The sequence below is a fragment of the Piliocolobus tephrosceles genome, chromosome 2 (genome assembly GCF_002776525.5).
Source record: "Piliocolobus tephrosceles isolate RC106 chromosome 2, ASM277652v3, whole genome shotgun sequence".
NCBI classification, from domain to species: Eukaryota; Metazoa; Chordata; class Mammalia; order Primates; family Cercopithecidae; genus Piliocolobus; species Piliocolobus tephrosceles.
The window spans coordinates 37,890,319-37,908,283 of record NC_045435.1 but is presented as its reverse complement, the minus strand read 5'-3'; the positions used below and the strand labels follow the sequence as shown (position 1 = coordinate 37,908,283).

The following is a 17,965-nucleotide window of genomic DNA, read 5'->3' as shown; positions in this document are numbered from 1 at the left end:
ACCCGACCTTTTTCTCTGGCTGCCCTTAACATTTTTTCCTTCATTTCTACTTTGATGAATCTGACAATTATGTGTCTTGGAGTTGCTCTTCTCGAGGAGTATCTTTGTGGCATTCTCTGTATTTCCTGAATTTGTATGTTGGCCAGCCCTACTAGGTTGGGGAAGTTCTCCTGGATGATATCCTGCAGAGTGTTTTCTAGCTTGGTTCTATTTTCCCCGTCACTTTCAGGCACACCAATCAGATATAGATTTGGTCTTTTCACATAATCCCATATTTCTTGAGGGCTTTGTTCATTTCTTTTTACTCTTTTTTCTCTACATTTCTCTTCTCACTTCATTTCATTCATTTGATCTTCAATCACTGATAATCTTTCTTCCAGTTGATCGAGTCAGTTACTGAAGCTTGTGCATTTGTCACGTGTTTCTCGTGTCATGGTTTTCATCTCTATCAGTTCTTTTAAGGTCTTCTCTGCATTGATTATTCTAGTTATCCATTCTTCCATTCTTTTTTCAAGATTTTTAGTTTCTTTGCACTGGTTACATAGTTCCTCCTTTAGAAGTTTGATCGACTGACGCCTTTGAGAAGTTTGATCGACTGATGCGTTTTTCTGAGAAAGTTTGATCGACTGACGCCTTTTTCTCTCAACTCATCAAAGTCATTCTCTGTCCATCTTTGTTCCGTTGCTGGTGATGAGCTGCATTCCTTTGGAGGGGGAGATGCGCTCTGATTTTTTGAATTTCCAGCTTTTCTGCACTGCTTTTTCCCCATCTTTGTGGTTTTATTTGCCTTTGGTCTTTGGTGATGGTGACGTACTGATGGGGTTTTTGTGTGGGTGTCCTTTCTGTTTGTTAGTTTTCCTTCTAACAGTCAGGACCCTCAGCTGCAGGTCTGTTGGAGTTTGCTTGAGGTCCACTCCAGACCCTGTTTGCCTGGGTATCAGCAGCAGAGGCTGCAGAAAATAGAATATTGCTGCACAGTGAGTGTTGCTGTCTGATTCTTGCTCTGGAAGCTTCATCTTAGGGTGTACCCAGCCGTGTGAGGTGTGATGTGTCAGTCTGCACCTAGTAGGGGATGTCTCCTAGTTAGGCTACTCAGGGGTCAGGGACCCACTTGAGCAGGCAGTCTGTCCATTCTCAGATCTCAACCTCCGTGCTGGGAGAACCACTGCTCTCTTCAAAGCTATCAGACAGGGACTTTTACATCTGCAGAGGTTTCTTCTGCTTTTTGTTCAGCTATGCCCTGTCCCCAGAGGTGGAGTCTACCGAGACAGGCAGGCCTCCTTGAGCTGCAGTGGGCGCCACCCAATTCGAGCTTCCTGGCAGCTTTGTTTATTTACTTAAGCCTCTGCAATGGCAGGTGCCCCTCCCCCAGCCTCGCTGCCACCTTGCAGTTAGATCTCTGACTCCTGTGCTAGCAATGAGGGAGGCTCCGTGGGCATGGGACCCTCCAGGCCAGGTGTGGGATATAATCTCCTGGTGAGCCATTTGCTAAGACCCTTGGTAAAGCACAGTATTAGGGTGGGAGTTACCCGATTTTCCAGGTGTTGAGTGTCTCAATTTCCCTTGGCTAGGAAAAGGAATTCCCTTCCCTCTTGAGCTTCCCAGGAGAGGTGATGCCTCGCCTGCTTCAGCTCTCGCTGGTTGGGCTGCACCCGCAGACCAGCATCAACTGTCTGACACGCCCCAGTGAGATGAACCCAGCACCTCAGTTGAAAATGCAGAAATCACCCGTCTTCTGTGTCACTCGTGCTGGGAGCTGGAGGCTGCAGCTGTTCCTATTCGGACATCTTGGGCGCCACCCCCTGAGGTTTTTTTTTTTTTTTTTTTTTTTTTTTTGAGGAGACATAAAAGTATGCTGGAGAGAGCGGAAGAATAGACCACTTTAAATAATTGCAGTAAGCTAGAAGAACTAAGGGATAAGTGTCTTAACTCACTATGACTTTGGAAAAAAAGAGGGTCAAATGAAATATTAAGAAAAAAATTGTAAGAACTTAAAAGGTGTAATATGAGACACTGTTTTTATACAGATAATATATAACATTTTAATGATGAGTCTAAGTTGAGTCTAAGGTTTCAAGGCCCTATAGATGTTTAAGAGAAGTGATAAGCCCAAGGTAAAAACTGGGAAAAAGTATGCAATCCCTTTGAAGTTAGTTGCATTTTCAAGTGGAAATGTCTAGTATAAATTGAAGTTTGATTAAGAGGTCAGGACTATGGCTATAGGTTGGAAAGTCCTCTTATGAATGCTAATTAAAACTTTGAAGAAGAGCATACTAGAGGATGAGCTTTCCTAGGGATGTAGTATAGAGATAATATCTGAAGGCTGTGTTCAGAGCTTTAGAGAGGTCTGACATAGATGCAATTTATATTTGGGCAAATTGAGGAATTATGGCTCAGTATGCTAGATAGACAAAGAAAACTGAAGGAAAAGAAGTTGAGGCTATCTTTAATTTTTTAATAAATATTTGTCATCTTGAAGAGATGAATTTGCTAGGTGCTCTACCTGCCATTTAAATAGTTTAAGTAGTGATGTCTAGTACATGGCCTCATGGTCTGTTCTGCATAGTGTAATATGATAACCATTAACCCTGTGTATCAGTTGAGCACTTGAAATGTGCTTTTGTAACTGAGGAACTGAAAATTTTATTTAATTTTAATTATTTTAAATTTAAAAATTGATGATCAATTCTATTAGGAAACCTAAGTGTGTTTGGAACAACTTGAGTATGTGAATCTACTTTTACAACTGTAAGTTTTATAAAATCTAAATACATATCAAAAATTTCTAATGAAAATTTAGCATCCAAGTAGAGATTCCTCCAAGTATAAATATTTACCAGATTTCAAAGAAATACCAAAAATTTTATATATATATTCCATGCTAAAAATGCTAATATGAAATATATTGTTTTTTCACCTATTTCTTTTTACTTTTTAAAAACATTGCTACTGGAAAATTTAACATTATCTAGACAGCTCACATTATATTTCTATTGGACGACAACACTATAGAGTTAGATTAGTCATGAGTACAAGTCATTCATAATTCAGCATGATATTTGTTTCAGGTATGCTCATTCTCTTAAAACAAGACTAATAAAGTTGAAAAAGCATAATTATTAATTATTAATTACTATGTTTAATAAGGACATAATTGGGTATAAGATATTAAAAATATGAATAACTAGATACTTTTAGGTACTTATTACATTATGCTTTATGTCAGGGGTCCCCAACCCCTGGGCCACAGATTAGTACTTGTCCATGGCCTGTCAGAAACCCGACCACACAGCAGGAAGTAAGTGGCAGGCAAGTTAGTGAGCAAAGCTTTGTCTGTATTTACAGCCGCTCCCCATTGCTGCCTGAGCTCTGCCTCCTGTCAGATCAGTGGTAGCATTAGATTCTCATAACAGCACAAATCCTATTGTGAACTGTGCAGGTGAGAGCTTTAGGTTGCAGGCTCATTATGAGAATCTAATGCCTGATGATTTGTCACTGTCTCCCATTACCATCAGATGAGACTCTAGCTGCAGGAAAACAAGCTCAGGGCTTCTACTGATTCTACATTATGGTAAGTTGTATAATTATTTCATTATGTATTACAATGTAATAATAATATAAATAAAGCACACAATAAATGTAATGTGCTTGAATCATCCCCAAAACATCCTTTCCCTTGGCCCTCTAGTTCATGGAGAAATTATCTTCCATGAAACCAGTCCCTGGTGCAAAAAACGTTGGGGACCACTGCTTTAAGTAAATTTTAAACACAGTTCTCTAACTTTAAGTTGATTCTCCTTAGTGGAAGGCCCTTTTAAAAGTTGCTGTTTGCCTCCACCCTCACAAGATATCCCAGTTTATTTACTTAGCCTCAGATTTAGGTCCTCTTAAGCTTTGTCTGAATGGCTGGCTTCTGACTGCCTTCTTAATTTAACTCTTTTTGTTCATTTACACATTGATTCTTGGTGCCTTTCTGGTTCTTATTCATGGTCATCTTCTGACCTTTATTGCCTGCACCTGCATGCATTTGGCACATAGATATTATAATCTCTCTTTTAAAATCTGTTCAGTTTTTTTTTGGTAATACTTATCAATTATCAATCAGTCTCTTGCTTGTTTTCTTGTTCGTTTTTCCTAAGTGTTTATAATCTCCTTTGGGCTGTATCTTCAAGTTGTCTAATAACTACAAGCTCATATGTCTTTAGTACTACCTTGACTTCTAGCTGCTGGGCCCTGCCTTAAGTCCAGTTTTACCTTCGTGCTTCTCTCTTCTTTTGGCTTCTCTGTTTGAAGACAGTTTCTTAGCTCCACATGGGGAATGTAGTAGGATTATTTTGCTCCAAGCTCTCTGTCAGTTGATTTTCTAAAAATGATATTTCCTCACCAGGTACCCGCAAGTGGGAATCCAAAAATAACTAATGAGGAGAGTGGAACTTCGCATTAATGAATACATTATATTAATATGAAAACTATTTTTACCTCGTGTGTGCTAGCAATTTTCTTAAGTATAATGATAGCAGAGGTTCATCTTAGAATTTATAAGAAGTGATAAATCTACAAGGCTGAAACCCCTTTACCTTAGAAGAGTTCTTAGCTATATGTACATTTGGGCATACTACTATATCAAAGCTTGAACAGATTCACAACTTTTGTCAATTATGGACAGAGATAGTAATAACTCAGTCGCTCAACTTAATCTGTTCAGGCTGCTGTAACAAAATACTATAGACTCGGTGACTTAAAGACATTCATTTCTATAGTTCTGGAGACTAAGAAGTCCAAGATCAAGAAGCCAACAGATTCACTTCCTCATGGGGCCCACTTCCTGGCTTGCAGACAGCCACTCTCTTGTGTGTTCACATGACCTCCTCTTTGTGTTTGTGTGGAGAGGAAGAGGGAGCTCTCTTGTCTCTTTCTTGTCATTTCCTTCTGTCTTTCTTATAAGGGCACTAATCCCGTCATGAAGACACCACCCTCATGACCCAGTCCAAACCTCCAAAGTCGCTGCCATCACATTAGAGCTTAGGGTTTAAACATACGAGTTTTCGGGGACACAAACAGTCCATAATGATCACCATGATATATTAAGTTCTATTTAAGGTGCTTTGAGTATATAAAGAATAGACACAGTCTTACATTTAAGGTATTCCCATGCTAATAGAGTAGAAAAAGTCTTAGCCTTTCCTAATAGAAAGCCTAATATGGATGTATTTTTAGTTTAAGAATTTTTTTTTTTAATTAGAAGAATGAAATCGAATGAGAGGTATAATAGTACAGACAACAAGCTGGTTTGAGTATAAGAAATACTGTTGGCAGAGAATTTTATTATTATTATTATTATTATTATTATTATTATACTTTAAGTTCTAGGGTACATGTGCATAACGTGCAGGTTTGTTACATATGTATACTTGTGCCATGTTGGTGTGCTGCACCCATCAACTCGTCAGCACCCATCAATTCGTCATTTATATCAGATATAACTCCCAGTGCAATCCCTCCCCCCTCCCCCCCCCCCCTCCCCATGATAGGCCCCGGTGTGTGATGTTCCCCTTCCCGAGTCCAAGTGATCTCATTGTTCAGTTCCCACCTATGAGTGAGAACATGCAGTGTTTGGTTTTCTGTTCTTGTGATAGTTTGCTAAGAATGATAGTTTCCAGCTGCATCCATGTCCCTACAAAGGATGCAAACTCATCCTTTTTTATGGCTGCATAGTATTCCATGGTGTATATGTGCCACATTTTCTTAATCCAGTCTGTCACTGATGGACATTTGAGTTGATTCCAAGTCTTTGCTATTGTGAATAGTGCTGCAATAAACATACGTGTGCATGTGTCTTTGTAGCAGCATGATTTATAATCCTTTGGGTATATACCCAGTAGTGGGATGGCTGGGTCATATGGTACATCTAGTTCTAGATCCTTGAGGAATTGCCATACTCTTTTCCATAATGGTTGAACTAGTTTACAATCCCACCAACAGTGTAAAAGTGTTCCTATTTCTCCACATCCTCTCCAGCACCTGTTGTTTCCTGACTTTTTAACGATTGCCATTCTAACTGGTGTGAGATGGTATCTCATTGTGGTTTTGATTTGCATTTCTCTGATGGCGAGTGATGATGAGCATTTTTTCATGTGTCTGTTGGCTGATTGAATGTCTTCTTTTGAGAAATGTCTTTTTTTTTTTAATTATACTTTAAGTTACGGGATATATATGCTGGATGCCTAGGTTTGTTACATGGGTATACATGTGCCATGGTGGTTTGCTGCACCCATCAACTCATCATCTAGGTTTTAAGCCCTGCATGCATTAGGTATTTGCCCTGATGCTATCCCTCCCCTTGCTCCCTACCCCCAACAGACCCCAATATGTGAAGTTCCCCTCCCTATGTCCATGTGTTCTCACTGTTCAACTCCCACTTATGAGTGAGAACATGCGGTGTTTGGTTTTCTGTTCCTGTGTTAGTTTGCTGAGAATGGTGGTTTCCAGCTTCATACATGTCCCTGCAAAGGACATGAACTCATTCTTTTTTATGGCTGCATAGTATTCCATGGTGTATATATGCCACATTTGTTTGTCCAAGCTATCATTGATGGGCATTTGGGTTGGTTCCAAGACTTTGCTATTGTAAATAGTGCTGCAATATTATAGTAGAATGATGTATAATCCTTTGGGTATATACCGAGTAATGGAATTGCTGGGTCAAATGGTATTTCTGATTCTAGATCCTTAAGGAATTGCTGCACTGTCTTCCACAATGGTTGAACTTACATTCCCACCAACAGTGTAAAAGCATTCCTATTTCTCCGCATCCTCTCCAGCATCTGTTGTTTCCTGACTTTTTAATGATTGCCACTCTAACTGGAATGAGATGGTATCTCATTGTGGTTTTGATTTGCATTTCTGTAATGACCAGTGATGATGAGCTTTTTTTCATGTTTGTTGGCCTCATAAATGTCTTCTTTTGAGTAGTGTCTATTCATATCCTTCACCCACTTTTTGATTTTTTTTTCTTGTAAATTTGTTTAAGTTCCTTTTAGATTCTTGATATTCGATCTTCATCAGATGGGTAGATTGCAAACATTTTCTCCTATTCTGTAGGCTGCCTGTTCACTCTGATGATAGTTTCTTTTGCTGTGCAGAAGCTCTTTAGTTAATTAGATCCCATTTGTCTATTTTGGCTTTTGTTGCAATTGCTTTTTGTGTTTTAGCCGTGAAATCTTTGCCTATGCCTATGTCCTGAATGGTATTGCCTAGGTTTTCTTCTAGGATTTTTATGGTTTTAGGTCTTATGTTTAAGTCTTTAATCCATCTTTAGTTAATTTTCGTATAAGGAGTAAGGAAAGGATCCAGTTTCAGCTTTATATTTATGGCTAGCCAATTTTCCCAGCATCATTTATTAAATAGGGAATCCTTTCCCCATTTCTTGTTTTTGTCAGGTTTGTCAAAGATCAGATGGCTGCAGATGTGTGGTATTATTTCTGAGGCCTCTGTTCTGTTCCATTGGTTTATGTATGTGTTTTGGTACCAGTACCATGATGTTTTGGTTGTTATAGCCTTGTAGTATAGTTTGAAGTCAGGCAGCATTATGCCTCCAGCTTTGTTCTTTTTGGTTAGGATTGTCTTTGCTATATGGGCTCTTTTTTTTTTTTCTTCTTTTTTTGATTCCGTATGAAATTTAAAGTAGTTTTTTTCTAAATCTGTGAAGGAAGTCAATGGTAGTTTGATGGAAATAGCATTGAATCTGTAAATTACTTTGGGCAGTATGACCATCTTCACGATACTGAATCTTTCTGTCCATAAGCATGGAATTTTTTTTCCATTTGTTTGTTTCCTCTCTTATTTCCTTGAGCAGCATTTTGTAGTTCTCCTTGAAGAGGTCTTTCACGTCCCTTGTAAGTTATATTCCTAGGTATTTTATTCTGTTTGTGGCAATTGTGAATGGGAGTTTACTTATGATTTGTCTCTGTGTTTGTCTATTATTGGTATATGGGAATGCTTGTGATTTTTGCACATTGATTTTGTATCTGGAGACTTTGCTGAAGTTGCTTATCAGCTTAAGGAGGTTTTGGGCTGAGATGATGGGGTTTTCTAAATATACAGTCATGTCATCTGCAAGCAGAGACAATTTGACTTTCCCTCTTCCTATTCGAATACACTTTCTTTCTCTTGCCTGATTGCCCTGGCCAGAACTTCCAATACTGTGTTGAATAGGGGTGAAGAGAGAGGGCATCCTTATCTTGTGCCTGTTTTCAAAGGGAATGTTTCCAGTTTTTGCCCATTCAGTATGATATTGGCTGTGGGTTTCTCATAAATAATTATTATTTTGAGATATGTTCCATTGATAACTAGTTCATTAAGAGTCTTTAGCATGAAGGGGTGTTGAATTTTATCGAAGGACTTTTTTGCTTCTATTGAGATAATCAAGTGATTTTTGTCATTGGTTCTGTTTATGTAATGGATTACTTCTATTGATTTACATGTGTTAAACCATTCTTGCATCAAGTGATGAAGCCAACTTAATCGTGGCTGATAAGTTTTTTGATGTGCTGCTGGATTCGGTCTACCAGTATTTTATTGAGGATTTTTGCATCGATGTTCATGAGAGATACTGGCCTGAAATTTTCTTTTTTTGTTGTGTCTGTGCCAGGTTTTGGTATCAAGATGATGCTGCCCTCATAAAATGAGTTAGGGAGGAGTCCCTCTTTTTCTACTGTTTGGAATAGTTTCAAAAGGAATGGTACCAACTCCTCTTTGTACCTCTGGTACAATTCGGCTATGAATCCGTCTGGTCCTGGGCTTTTTTTTGGTTGATAGGCTATTAATTACTGCCTCAATTTCAGAACTTGTTATTGGTCTATTCAGGGATTCAGTTTCTTCCTTATTTAGTCTTGGGAGGGTGTATGTGTCCAGGAATTTGTCCATTTCTTCTAGATTTTCTAGTTTATTTGTGTAGAGGTGTTTATAGTGTTCTCTGATGTTAGTTTGTATTTCTGTGGGATCAGTGGTGATGTCCCCTTTATCATTTTTTATTGGTCTATCTGATTCTTCTTGCCTTTCCTTTTTATTAGTCTGGCTAGTGGTCTGTCTATTTTGTTAATCTTTTCAGAAAACCAGCTCCTGGATTCATTGATTTTTTTGAAGGGTTTTTCATGTCTCTATCTCCTTCAGTTCTGCTCTGATCTTAGTTATTTCTTGTCTTCTGCTAGCTTTTGAATTTGTTTGCTCTTGCTTCTCTAGTTCTCTTAATTGTGATGTTAAGGTGTCGATTTTAGATCTTTCCCACTTTCTCCTGTGGGCATTTAGTGCTATAAATTTCCCTTTACACACTGCTGTAGCTGAGTCCCAGAGATTCTGATATGTTGTGTCTTTGTTCTCATTGGTTTCAAATAACTTATTTATTTCTGCCTTTTGTTATTTACCCAGTAGTCATTCAGGAAACTATATGCAGTTTCCATGTAGTTGTGCGATTTTGAGTGAGTTTATTAATACTTAGTTCTAATTTGATTGCACTGTGGACAGAGACTGTTATGATTTCTGTTCTTTTGCATTTGCTGAGGAGTGTTTTACTTCCAATTACGTGGTCGATTTTAGAATAAGTGCAATGTGATGCTGACAAGAATATATATTCTATTGATTTGGGGTGGAGAGTTCTGTAGATGTCTATTGGGTCTGCTTGGTCCAGAGGTGAGTTCAAGTCCTGAATATCCTTGTTAATTTTTTGTCTCATTGATCTGTCTAATATTGACAGTGGGGTGTAAAAGTCTGTCACTATTATTGTGTGGGAGTCTAAGTCTCTTCATAGGTCTCTGAGAACTTGCTTTATGAATCTGGGTACTCCTGTATTGGGTGCATATATATTTAGGATAGTTAGCTCTTTTTGTTGCATTGATCCCTTTATCATTGCATAATGCCCTTCTTTGTGTTTTTTGATCTTTGTTGGTTTAAAGTCTGTTTTATCAGAGACTAGGATTGCAACCCCTGCTTTTTTTTGGCTTTCCATTTGCTTGGTAAATATTCCTCCATCCCTTTATTTTAGCCTGTGTGTGTCCTATCATGTGAGATGGGTCTCCTGAATACGGCACACAGATGGGTCTTGATTCTTTATCCAGTTTGCCAGTCTGTGTCTTTTAATTGGGGCATGTAGACCATTTACCTTTAAGGTTAATATTGTTATGCGTGAATTTGATCCTGTCATTATGACGCTAGATGGTTATTTTGCACGTTAGCTGATGCAGTTTCTTCATAGTGTCATTGGGCTTTCTATTTTGGTATGCTTTTGTAGTGGCTGGTACCGGTTTTTCATTTCCATATTTAGTGCTTCCTTCAGGACTCTTGTAAAGCAGGCCTGGTGGTAACACAATCCGTCAGAATTTCCTTGTCTGTAAAGGATTGTATTTCTCCTTCTCTTATGAAGCTTAGTTTGGCTGGATATGAAATTCTGGATTGAAAATTATTTTCTTTAAGAATGTAGAATATTAGCCCCCACTCTCTTTTGGCTTGTAGGATTTCTGCAGAGAGATCTGCTGTTAGTCTGATGGGCTTCCCTTTGTAGATAACCTGACCTTTCTCTCTGGCTGCCCCTAAGATTTTTTCCTACCTTTCAACCTTGGAGAATCTGACAATTATGTGTGTTGGGGTTGCTCTTCTCGAGGAGTATCTTAGTGGTATTCTGTGTATTTCCTGAATTTGAATGTTGACTTGTCTTGCTAGGTTGGGGATGTTCTCCTGGATAATACCCTGAAGTGTTTTCCAACTTGGTTCTATTCTCCCCATCACCTTCAGGTACACCAAGAAATCATACTTTTGGTCTTTTCACATAGTTCCATATTTCTTGGAGGCTTTGTTCATTTCTTTTCATTCTTCTTTCTCTAATCTTGTCTTCACACTTTATTTCATTAAATCGATCTTCAATCTCTTATATCCTCCCTTCTGCTTGATCAATTTGGCTATTGATTCTTGGGTATGCTTCATGAAGTTCTCATACTACGTTTTTCAACTCCATCAGGTCATTTATGTTCTCCTCTAAACTGGTTATTCTAGTTAGCAACTCGTCTAACCTCTTTTCAAGGTTCTTAGCTTCCTTACATTGGGTTAGAACATGCTCAGAGGAGTTTGTTATTACCCACCTTCTGAAGCCTACTTCAGTTAATTCATCAAACTCATTCTCGGTCCAGTTTTGTGCCCTTGCTGGGGAGGAATTTGGATCATTAGGTGGAGAAGAGACATTGTGGTTTTTGGAATTTTCAGCCTTTTTGTGCTGGTTTTTCCTCATCTTCATGGATTTATCTACATTTGATCTTTGATGCTGATGACCTTTGGATGGGGATTTTGTGTGGGTGTCCTTTTAGTTGATGTTAATGTTACTGCTTTCTGTTTGTTAGTTTTCCTTCTAACAGACAGGTCCCTCTTCTGCAGGTCTGCTGGAGTTTGCTGGAGGTCCACTCCAGACCCTGTTCATCTGGGTATCAGCAGCAGAGGCTGCAGAACAGCAAATATTACTCTCAGCTCCTTCCTCTGGAAGCTTCATCTCAGAGTAGCATTCGCCTGATGCCTGCCAGAGCTCTCCTACGTGGAAGTGTCTCCCAGTCTGGAGGCACGGGGTCAAGGACCCACTTGAGGAGGCAGTCTGTTCCTTAGCAGAGCTCTAGCACTGTCCTGGGAAATGTGCCACTCTCTTCAGAGCTGGCAGGCAGGAACATTTAAGTCTGCTGAAACTGCACCCACAGCCTCCCCTGTCCCCAGGTGCTCTGTCCTAGGGAGATGTGGGAGTTTTATGTATAAGCATCTTACTTGGGCTGCTGCCTTTGTTTCAGAGATGACTTGCCCAGTGAGGAGGAATCTAGAGAGGCAGTCTGGCCACAACAAGGCAGCTGTGTTCCACCCAGTCCAAACTTCCCGGTGGCTTCCTTAACACTGTGAGGGGAAAACTGCCTACTCAAGCCTCAGTAATGGTGGATGCCCTTCCCACCACCAAGCTCAATTGTCCCAGGTTGGTCGACTTCAGACTGCTGTGCTGGGAGCGAGAATTTCAAGCCAGTGGTTCTTAGCTTGCTGGACTCCGTGGGAGTGGGACCTGCTGAATAAGACCACTTGGCTCCTTGGCTTCAGACCGCTTTCCAGGGGAGTGAACAGTTTGTCTTGCTGAGGTTTGTCCTGCTGAGGTTTGTCTTGCTGAGGAATGAGCCACCACTGAGGTATGAAAAGGAACTCCTGCCGCTAGCTCAGTGTCTGCCCAAACAGCTGACCAGTTTTGTGCTTGAAACCCAGGGCCCTGGTGGTTTAGGCACACAGGGAATCTCCTGGTCTGTGGGTTGCAAAAACCATGAGAAAAACGTAGTATCTGGGCCGGATAGCACAGTCCCACCTGGCTTCCCTTGGCTAGGGGAGGGAAGTCTCTGGCCCCTTGCACTTCCCCGGGTGAGGCAATGCCCCCCTCTGCTTCTGCTTGCCCTCTGTGGGCTGCACCCATTGTCTAACCAGTCCGAATGAGATGAACTGGGTACCTCAGTTGGAAATGCAGAAATCACTGCCTTCTTCATTGGTCTTGCTGAGAGCTGCAGACCAGAGCTGTTCCTCTTCAACCATCTTGCCAGATCCCCCTGGCAGATAATTTAATTCAGTGGTAGAGCATATGCGTTCCATGTAATAGGTTACAAATTTCATTTCTGAAATCTCCACTGGCATTTTGTGGGACATTAGCACTAAATAAATATTTGCTAGATTTAGTTTAATTCAGGTCAGTTGAAGCCACATGAACTATAGAATTGTGTTAGATTTGATTTCTTTTGCTGGCTGTGCCACAAACTAACTCTAGGTTCAATAGCAAATCACTGGATTTCACTGTATGTCATTTTCCTCATTTGCAAAATAATTTCTGTCCCATTAATAGCTCAGACCATTATGTAAGCTTTATCTTTTCTTCAAAGCACCTTTATTTAATATTCCTATTTAAGAGCATTAATGATGCTTTTGCCTTATATATTATTAAAATTATATATTAATATGTTATGTATTTGTATATTGCTTTCATTATAAATATACTTATTCAGTTAATTATTTTCATTTATAGAGTCCTTAATACTTTTCATAATATTTTTCTGTCCTTTATTATTGTATTTTTATTGACATAAAAGATTCTTTAATGGTATCAAAAAATTAATTGGCTACAGAAAAAGTAGGGCCACTTAACCATAGGGCAAAATTAAAACAGGGGCATAAAATAGATGTGGCAAAAACTTGAATTAATTTATTAGTCTATTTACCTTCGAGCTTTTCAATCAGATTTCTGTTTTAATTAGATAGTATGTAGTTAGTAGATCACATGGTGGGACATACACGTTCTGGCCTAAAATACAAAGTGGTTTTGTATGTGTGTATGTGACAATTTTGATTTAAAGGTAAATTTTGTTAACTTGTCTCAGGAACCATGAATTTGCACATTATCTAATGTGCATTTTAAGGAAAGTAGGAAGTCTAAGAGTACAACACTATCCTTTGGGATTGACAACAATGAGAATTACCATGCCCTTTCTGATGTATCTTTAAGTAAAACTCTGGCAAAGGTAGTTTTCTGAACTAAAAGGATAAAAGGATTCTTGCTCTAATGTGACGTTTCTTATGGTTTTTTTTTTTTTTTCCATTGTTATATTCAAGTCAGCACGAGTCAGTTTACTAAATACCTATGTAGCTTTGTGCTAGAATATTAGGAAGAAAATACTTTCATTACTATAAAGAATAGTCATGGCAATCATAATATTTTTGCTGGTCTCATCATTACTTTTGTACTATAGTACAAACATTCAGGACACGGGTAAGATTTAGTGACCTTTATCCAACGTTCCACCAATGTTACATGGCCAATAAATGACAAAATTGTAAATGGAATCTATGCTTCTTATTTCTCCTTGTGGCACTCTAATTTATAATAATTTATCACCCTACTTTCCAGAAAGGAAGAGCCAGAAAAAAATTGTCATTTATTTGTTGACTAAATGTTGATTGAACATTTACTGTGTCATAACTGTCCTAGAAACTGAGTTTGTATGGGGAGCTAAATGACATGATCTCTGCCCTCCTAAACTTATGAGTAGAAACTGGAACTGAAATACACTATTAATAATGTCTCTCATGCTGACATCTATATTTGCATATTGCAGTTGTTTTCATCCAAGTTGTATAACCAAATCACCCACCTAACTTTGTGCAAGTACAGATATCCAGACTGCCTTTGGAGATTCAAATTCAGTATATTTGAACTAAAGCTTGTGCATAGATGTATTTAAAAAGCTCAACAGGTGATTCTGATGCATAGCAAGTATTAAGAAATCCTAGTGTATCAACTTGTAGCCCTTACACTACTTATATTGTTTTATTTTATCTGGATAACAACCATTTCTAGTAGATACTACTATCCTGTAACCACAAGTTTTACAAATTAAGAAACTAACGTCAGCAAAATCATGTCTCTCATGAATGGCTAAGTTAGATCCAGAAACTGTATACTCTAACTCCCCAGAGAGAAGTCTCCTTAAAAAAAAAAAAAAACTATGGAAAAGTAAACTGGGCTTATCTTTTATGTTAAGGCTGCAGAAAAAGATGAATTACTACACTTTTTCCAAATTGTGACTGATTCTCTCTTCTGGCTTTTGGGAGGCCATGTTGAACTTATTCAGAATGGTAAGACAAAAGATTTTAATATAACTAATAGCTATTGTAGAATCAACTGCTAACAGTTTGATCTTTTTTTCCAAAAACAAATGCCATATTAACTGTGCAGATAACCTCACTGAAATGAAACCATGTTGAAATAAGCTCACAATTTTAAAAAATGGATATTCCAGTTTTACATAGCCAACATCAACAATGTGAATATTAAATTAAGGAGAATACTGTTGAAATAAAACTTTAGCTTTTTCTGTTTAGCAAATCTAAGATGAAGACAAATGATAATTTGAACAGTTTATTCCTGAAAATAACTTTTAAGTTTAAAAGATTGCAGTCAGTGTTTTAGATGTATCGTGAGAGAAATCCCTATGTTCAGGGTGGATATGATTTAACTCATATAGTCTAACTATCCAAATAAGAGTAAACTTTTATTTAATGACCTTTTAGTGAACTTGGAAGTTATAGGATATTTCTGTTTACATTGAGAGATTTAAACCTGTATGAGTTTTATGTTTTCTTAAGACTGAAAAGATAATTCTTAGTTACATTCATGGCACTCTTCCTAGAAAAATTTCATCTAATATAAATGTAACACTCTAAGAATATTTTTTTAAGTAATACTTGAACTGAAATTTTACTTTTAGCTTTTCTCCTCAGAATCATTGCATGCACATAAGTTGAAGAGTCAAATAGTTCTATAAGGATCATTAAAACATACACACAATCCCTGGCCCTCATGCCCGTTCCATTTCCCGTTTTCCAAAGGCAACTACTTTCAGTTAGTATAACTAATACCTTGGTAGTTATGCTCAGTTATTGAGCATGGAATGGAATGGAAAATGACATTTGTTAGAAACATTCCCAGTTCTAGGATATTTTACATTAGCTCATATGAGAGCTACTTCTAGTTTTACAGATGAAGACATAGTTTCTAAGAGGTTAAGCAACTTGTATAAGTATCCAGTGCTAAATCGTTATAACTAGCAGCTCAGAGCTTAAAGATTACAAATCAATAAAAGGAAATTTTTGTAGTTAATGTATTCATTATTATATAAAACAGTATGTCACAAAATTAATTTTTTTAAGGATGTGAGCAACCAATTATAGTCATCTGTGCCATTTCCATTTCCTTATATTCTGTCTTTGCAGGAAATTTGTTTTTATTCACTGAAATTCATTGATAGAAGAAAAAGATTCAGATTTAGGATATGTTATTTTCTATTTAAAGAGAGATAACAATAGATTCTTAGCTTAGTATTTATGCCTATTGTCTGACTATATTCATAAAAATGAAATGACTTATTTATGGCTATATAAAATTGCCATGAATTTTACATCTTAAAATCTTCTTTATTGTAGAGTCTACAAAGTCAGAAAGTTTAGCAGAAATAGTCATGCTTTGATTTGGTTTGAAAAGAACAAAATCTTTCTTTGTTATCATAAAATATTTGCTATAATCTTTCTTTTTTTTTTTCTTTTCCTTTAGTACTACAAAGTGATAATTTCTTACATTTACTGCAAGCTGACAATGTCCAAATAGGATCTGCAGTCATGATGATGCTACAGAATATACTACAGATCAACAGGTGACTTGGTTTTCACAAAATGTTACTGTTTTTTTTAATCAGAAGCATTACCAATTTTATTCCAATTTTGTTAAAATTGACTGCATATGACTTGTATATAACGTATATACAAGTTCATAGTACATATACTTGTATATAATGTATATATAATGTATATACAAGTATAGAGTACATATACTTGTATATAATGCTGAAGCTCCATCACCATTGTCTTTCAGAAAAAAATATAAAATACTACAAAAGACTAGAAACATATTATTAAATTGATACCTTATGCCACAGCTTAAGATTTTAGCTCAAATCTCAGGCTTAAAGAAGAGAATTGGTGTGATATCTGAAGAAAAATATTGAGGTCACAACAAAAAATGTTTAATCACATTTATTTAATAACTTCAAGCTTGGTATTTTTACAGATGCTCAAGAAGGGTATAAAAGAAGCAATTGGCAATTATTGAGGGTAAAATGGAAGGGCAGTGTATACACAATTGGAATAATCCATTCTTTCAGTTTAGTATGAATTTACTATGCAGCTGCTGTGTCTGTCATTGTAATTATAGAGTTGATTAAGATATAAACCTTATCTTCAAAGAGCTTACAATAGAATGGAAAAGACAGACACACAAACATCATTGTATTATAATACATTGTTGCAATATTAAAAGTGACCATAAATGTTAAAGGACCTTCTAATCCAAACTGAGGGGAGATGCTTCTGGAGAAGGTAATATCTGAGATGAAACTTCAAGGATGGTATATTGGCCAGGGAGGAAGAGGAGAAAGAGAAAGCAGTATTTCCAGGCAACATAAGCAAAAATACAGAGATAAGAAACAACATGCTGAGGATGAAAAGTAGGTACAAATTCATTATTGTTGGGATTTAAAGTTCCATATAGGGAGGTGGCTAGCAAGCTCGGCTGAGACTCAGAGTCATGAAGAATTTATATGCTGTGTTAAGGAAATGAAGTTTTATCCTATAGGCAACGGGGACCATTGAAGATTTTTAAAGTAGACGAAAGTGGTCAGATTACATTTCAGTTTTGTTACTCTGGTGACTATGTGAAGGAAAGATTAAGGGGAAGAAAACTCTAGACAAAAAAGGCCATCATACTAATCCAAGTGAAGTAATGATATCTTGTCCCTGGGCATTGGTACCTGGGATATGGAGTTTTTAAAATAATGAATTAGGCTGGGCGCGGTGGCTCAAGCCTGTAAGCACAGTACTTTGGGAGGCCGAGATGGGCAGATCACGAGGTCAGGACATAGAGACCATCCTGGTTAACACGGTGAAACCTCGTCTCTACTAAAAAAAAATACAAAAAATTAGCCGGGCGTGGTCGTGGGCGCCTGTAGTCCCCGCTACTCAGGAGGCTAAGGCAGGAGAATGGCGTAAACCCGGGAGGCGGAGCTTGTAGTGAGCTGAGATCCGGCCACTGCACTCCAGCCTGGGCGACAGAGCGAGACTTCGTCTCAAAATAAATAAATAAATAAAAAATAATGAATTAAAATCATCAAGACTTTACTGATCAAGATGGAATAGTAGAGATGCATTTATCCTCCCATCTGAAAAAATGGACAAAAACATGAAACATAATTTTTTAAGAAACTGGCTATCAGTCAGTGAAAGAAAGTAAGCCCAGAGAAAAAGGAATAAACAAGGTGAGTCTTACAATGCTCTAACTTACAGTATTGAGAGAGTTTTCAGGTTGAAGTAT

The 17,965-nt window shown here is 37.7% G+C and overlaps 1 protein-coding gene across 1 annotated transcript in view; it reads left to right on the top strand.

Annotated features, from left to right (window-relative positions):
- Positions 1-17,965, top strand: part of IQCB1 (IQ motif containing B1) — a 76,399-nt gene that overhangs the window by 18,796 nt on the left and 39,638 nt on the right. Inside the window, exons 6-7 of the mRNA XM_023214512.1 lie at positions 14,586-14,679; positions 16,154-16,253. Of these exons, the coding sequence (XP_023070280.1) occupies positions 14,586-14,679; positions 16,154-16,253 (194 nt within the window). The remainder of the gene's footprint in view (positions 1-14,585; positions 14,680-16,153; positions 16,254-17,965) is intronic.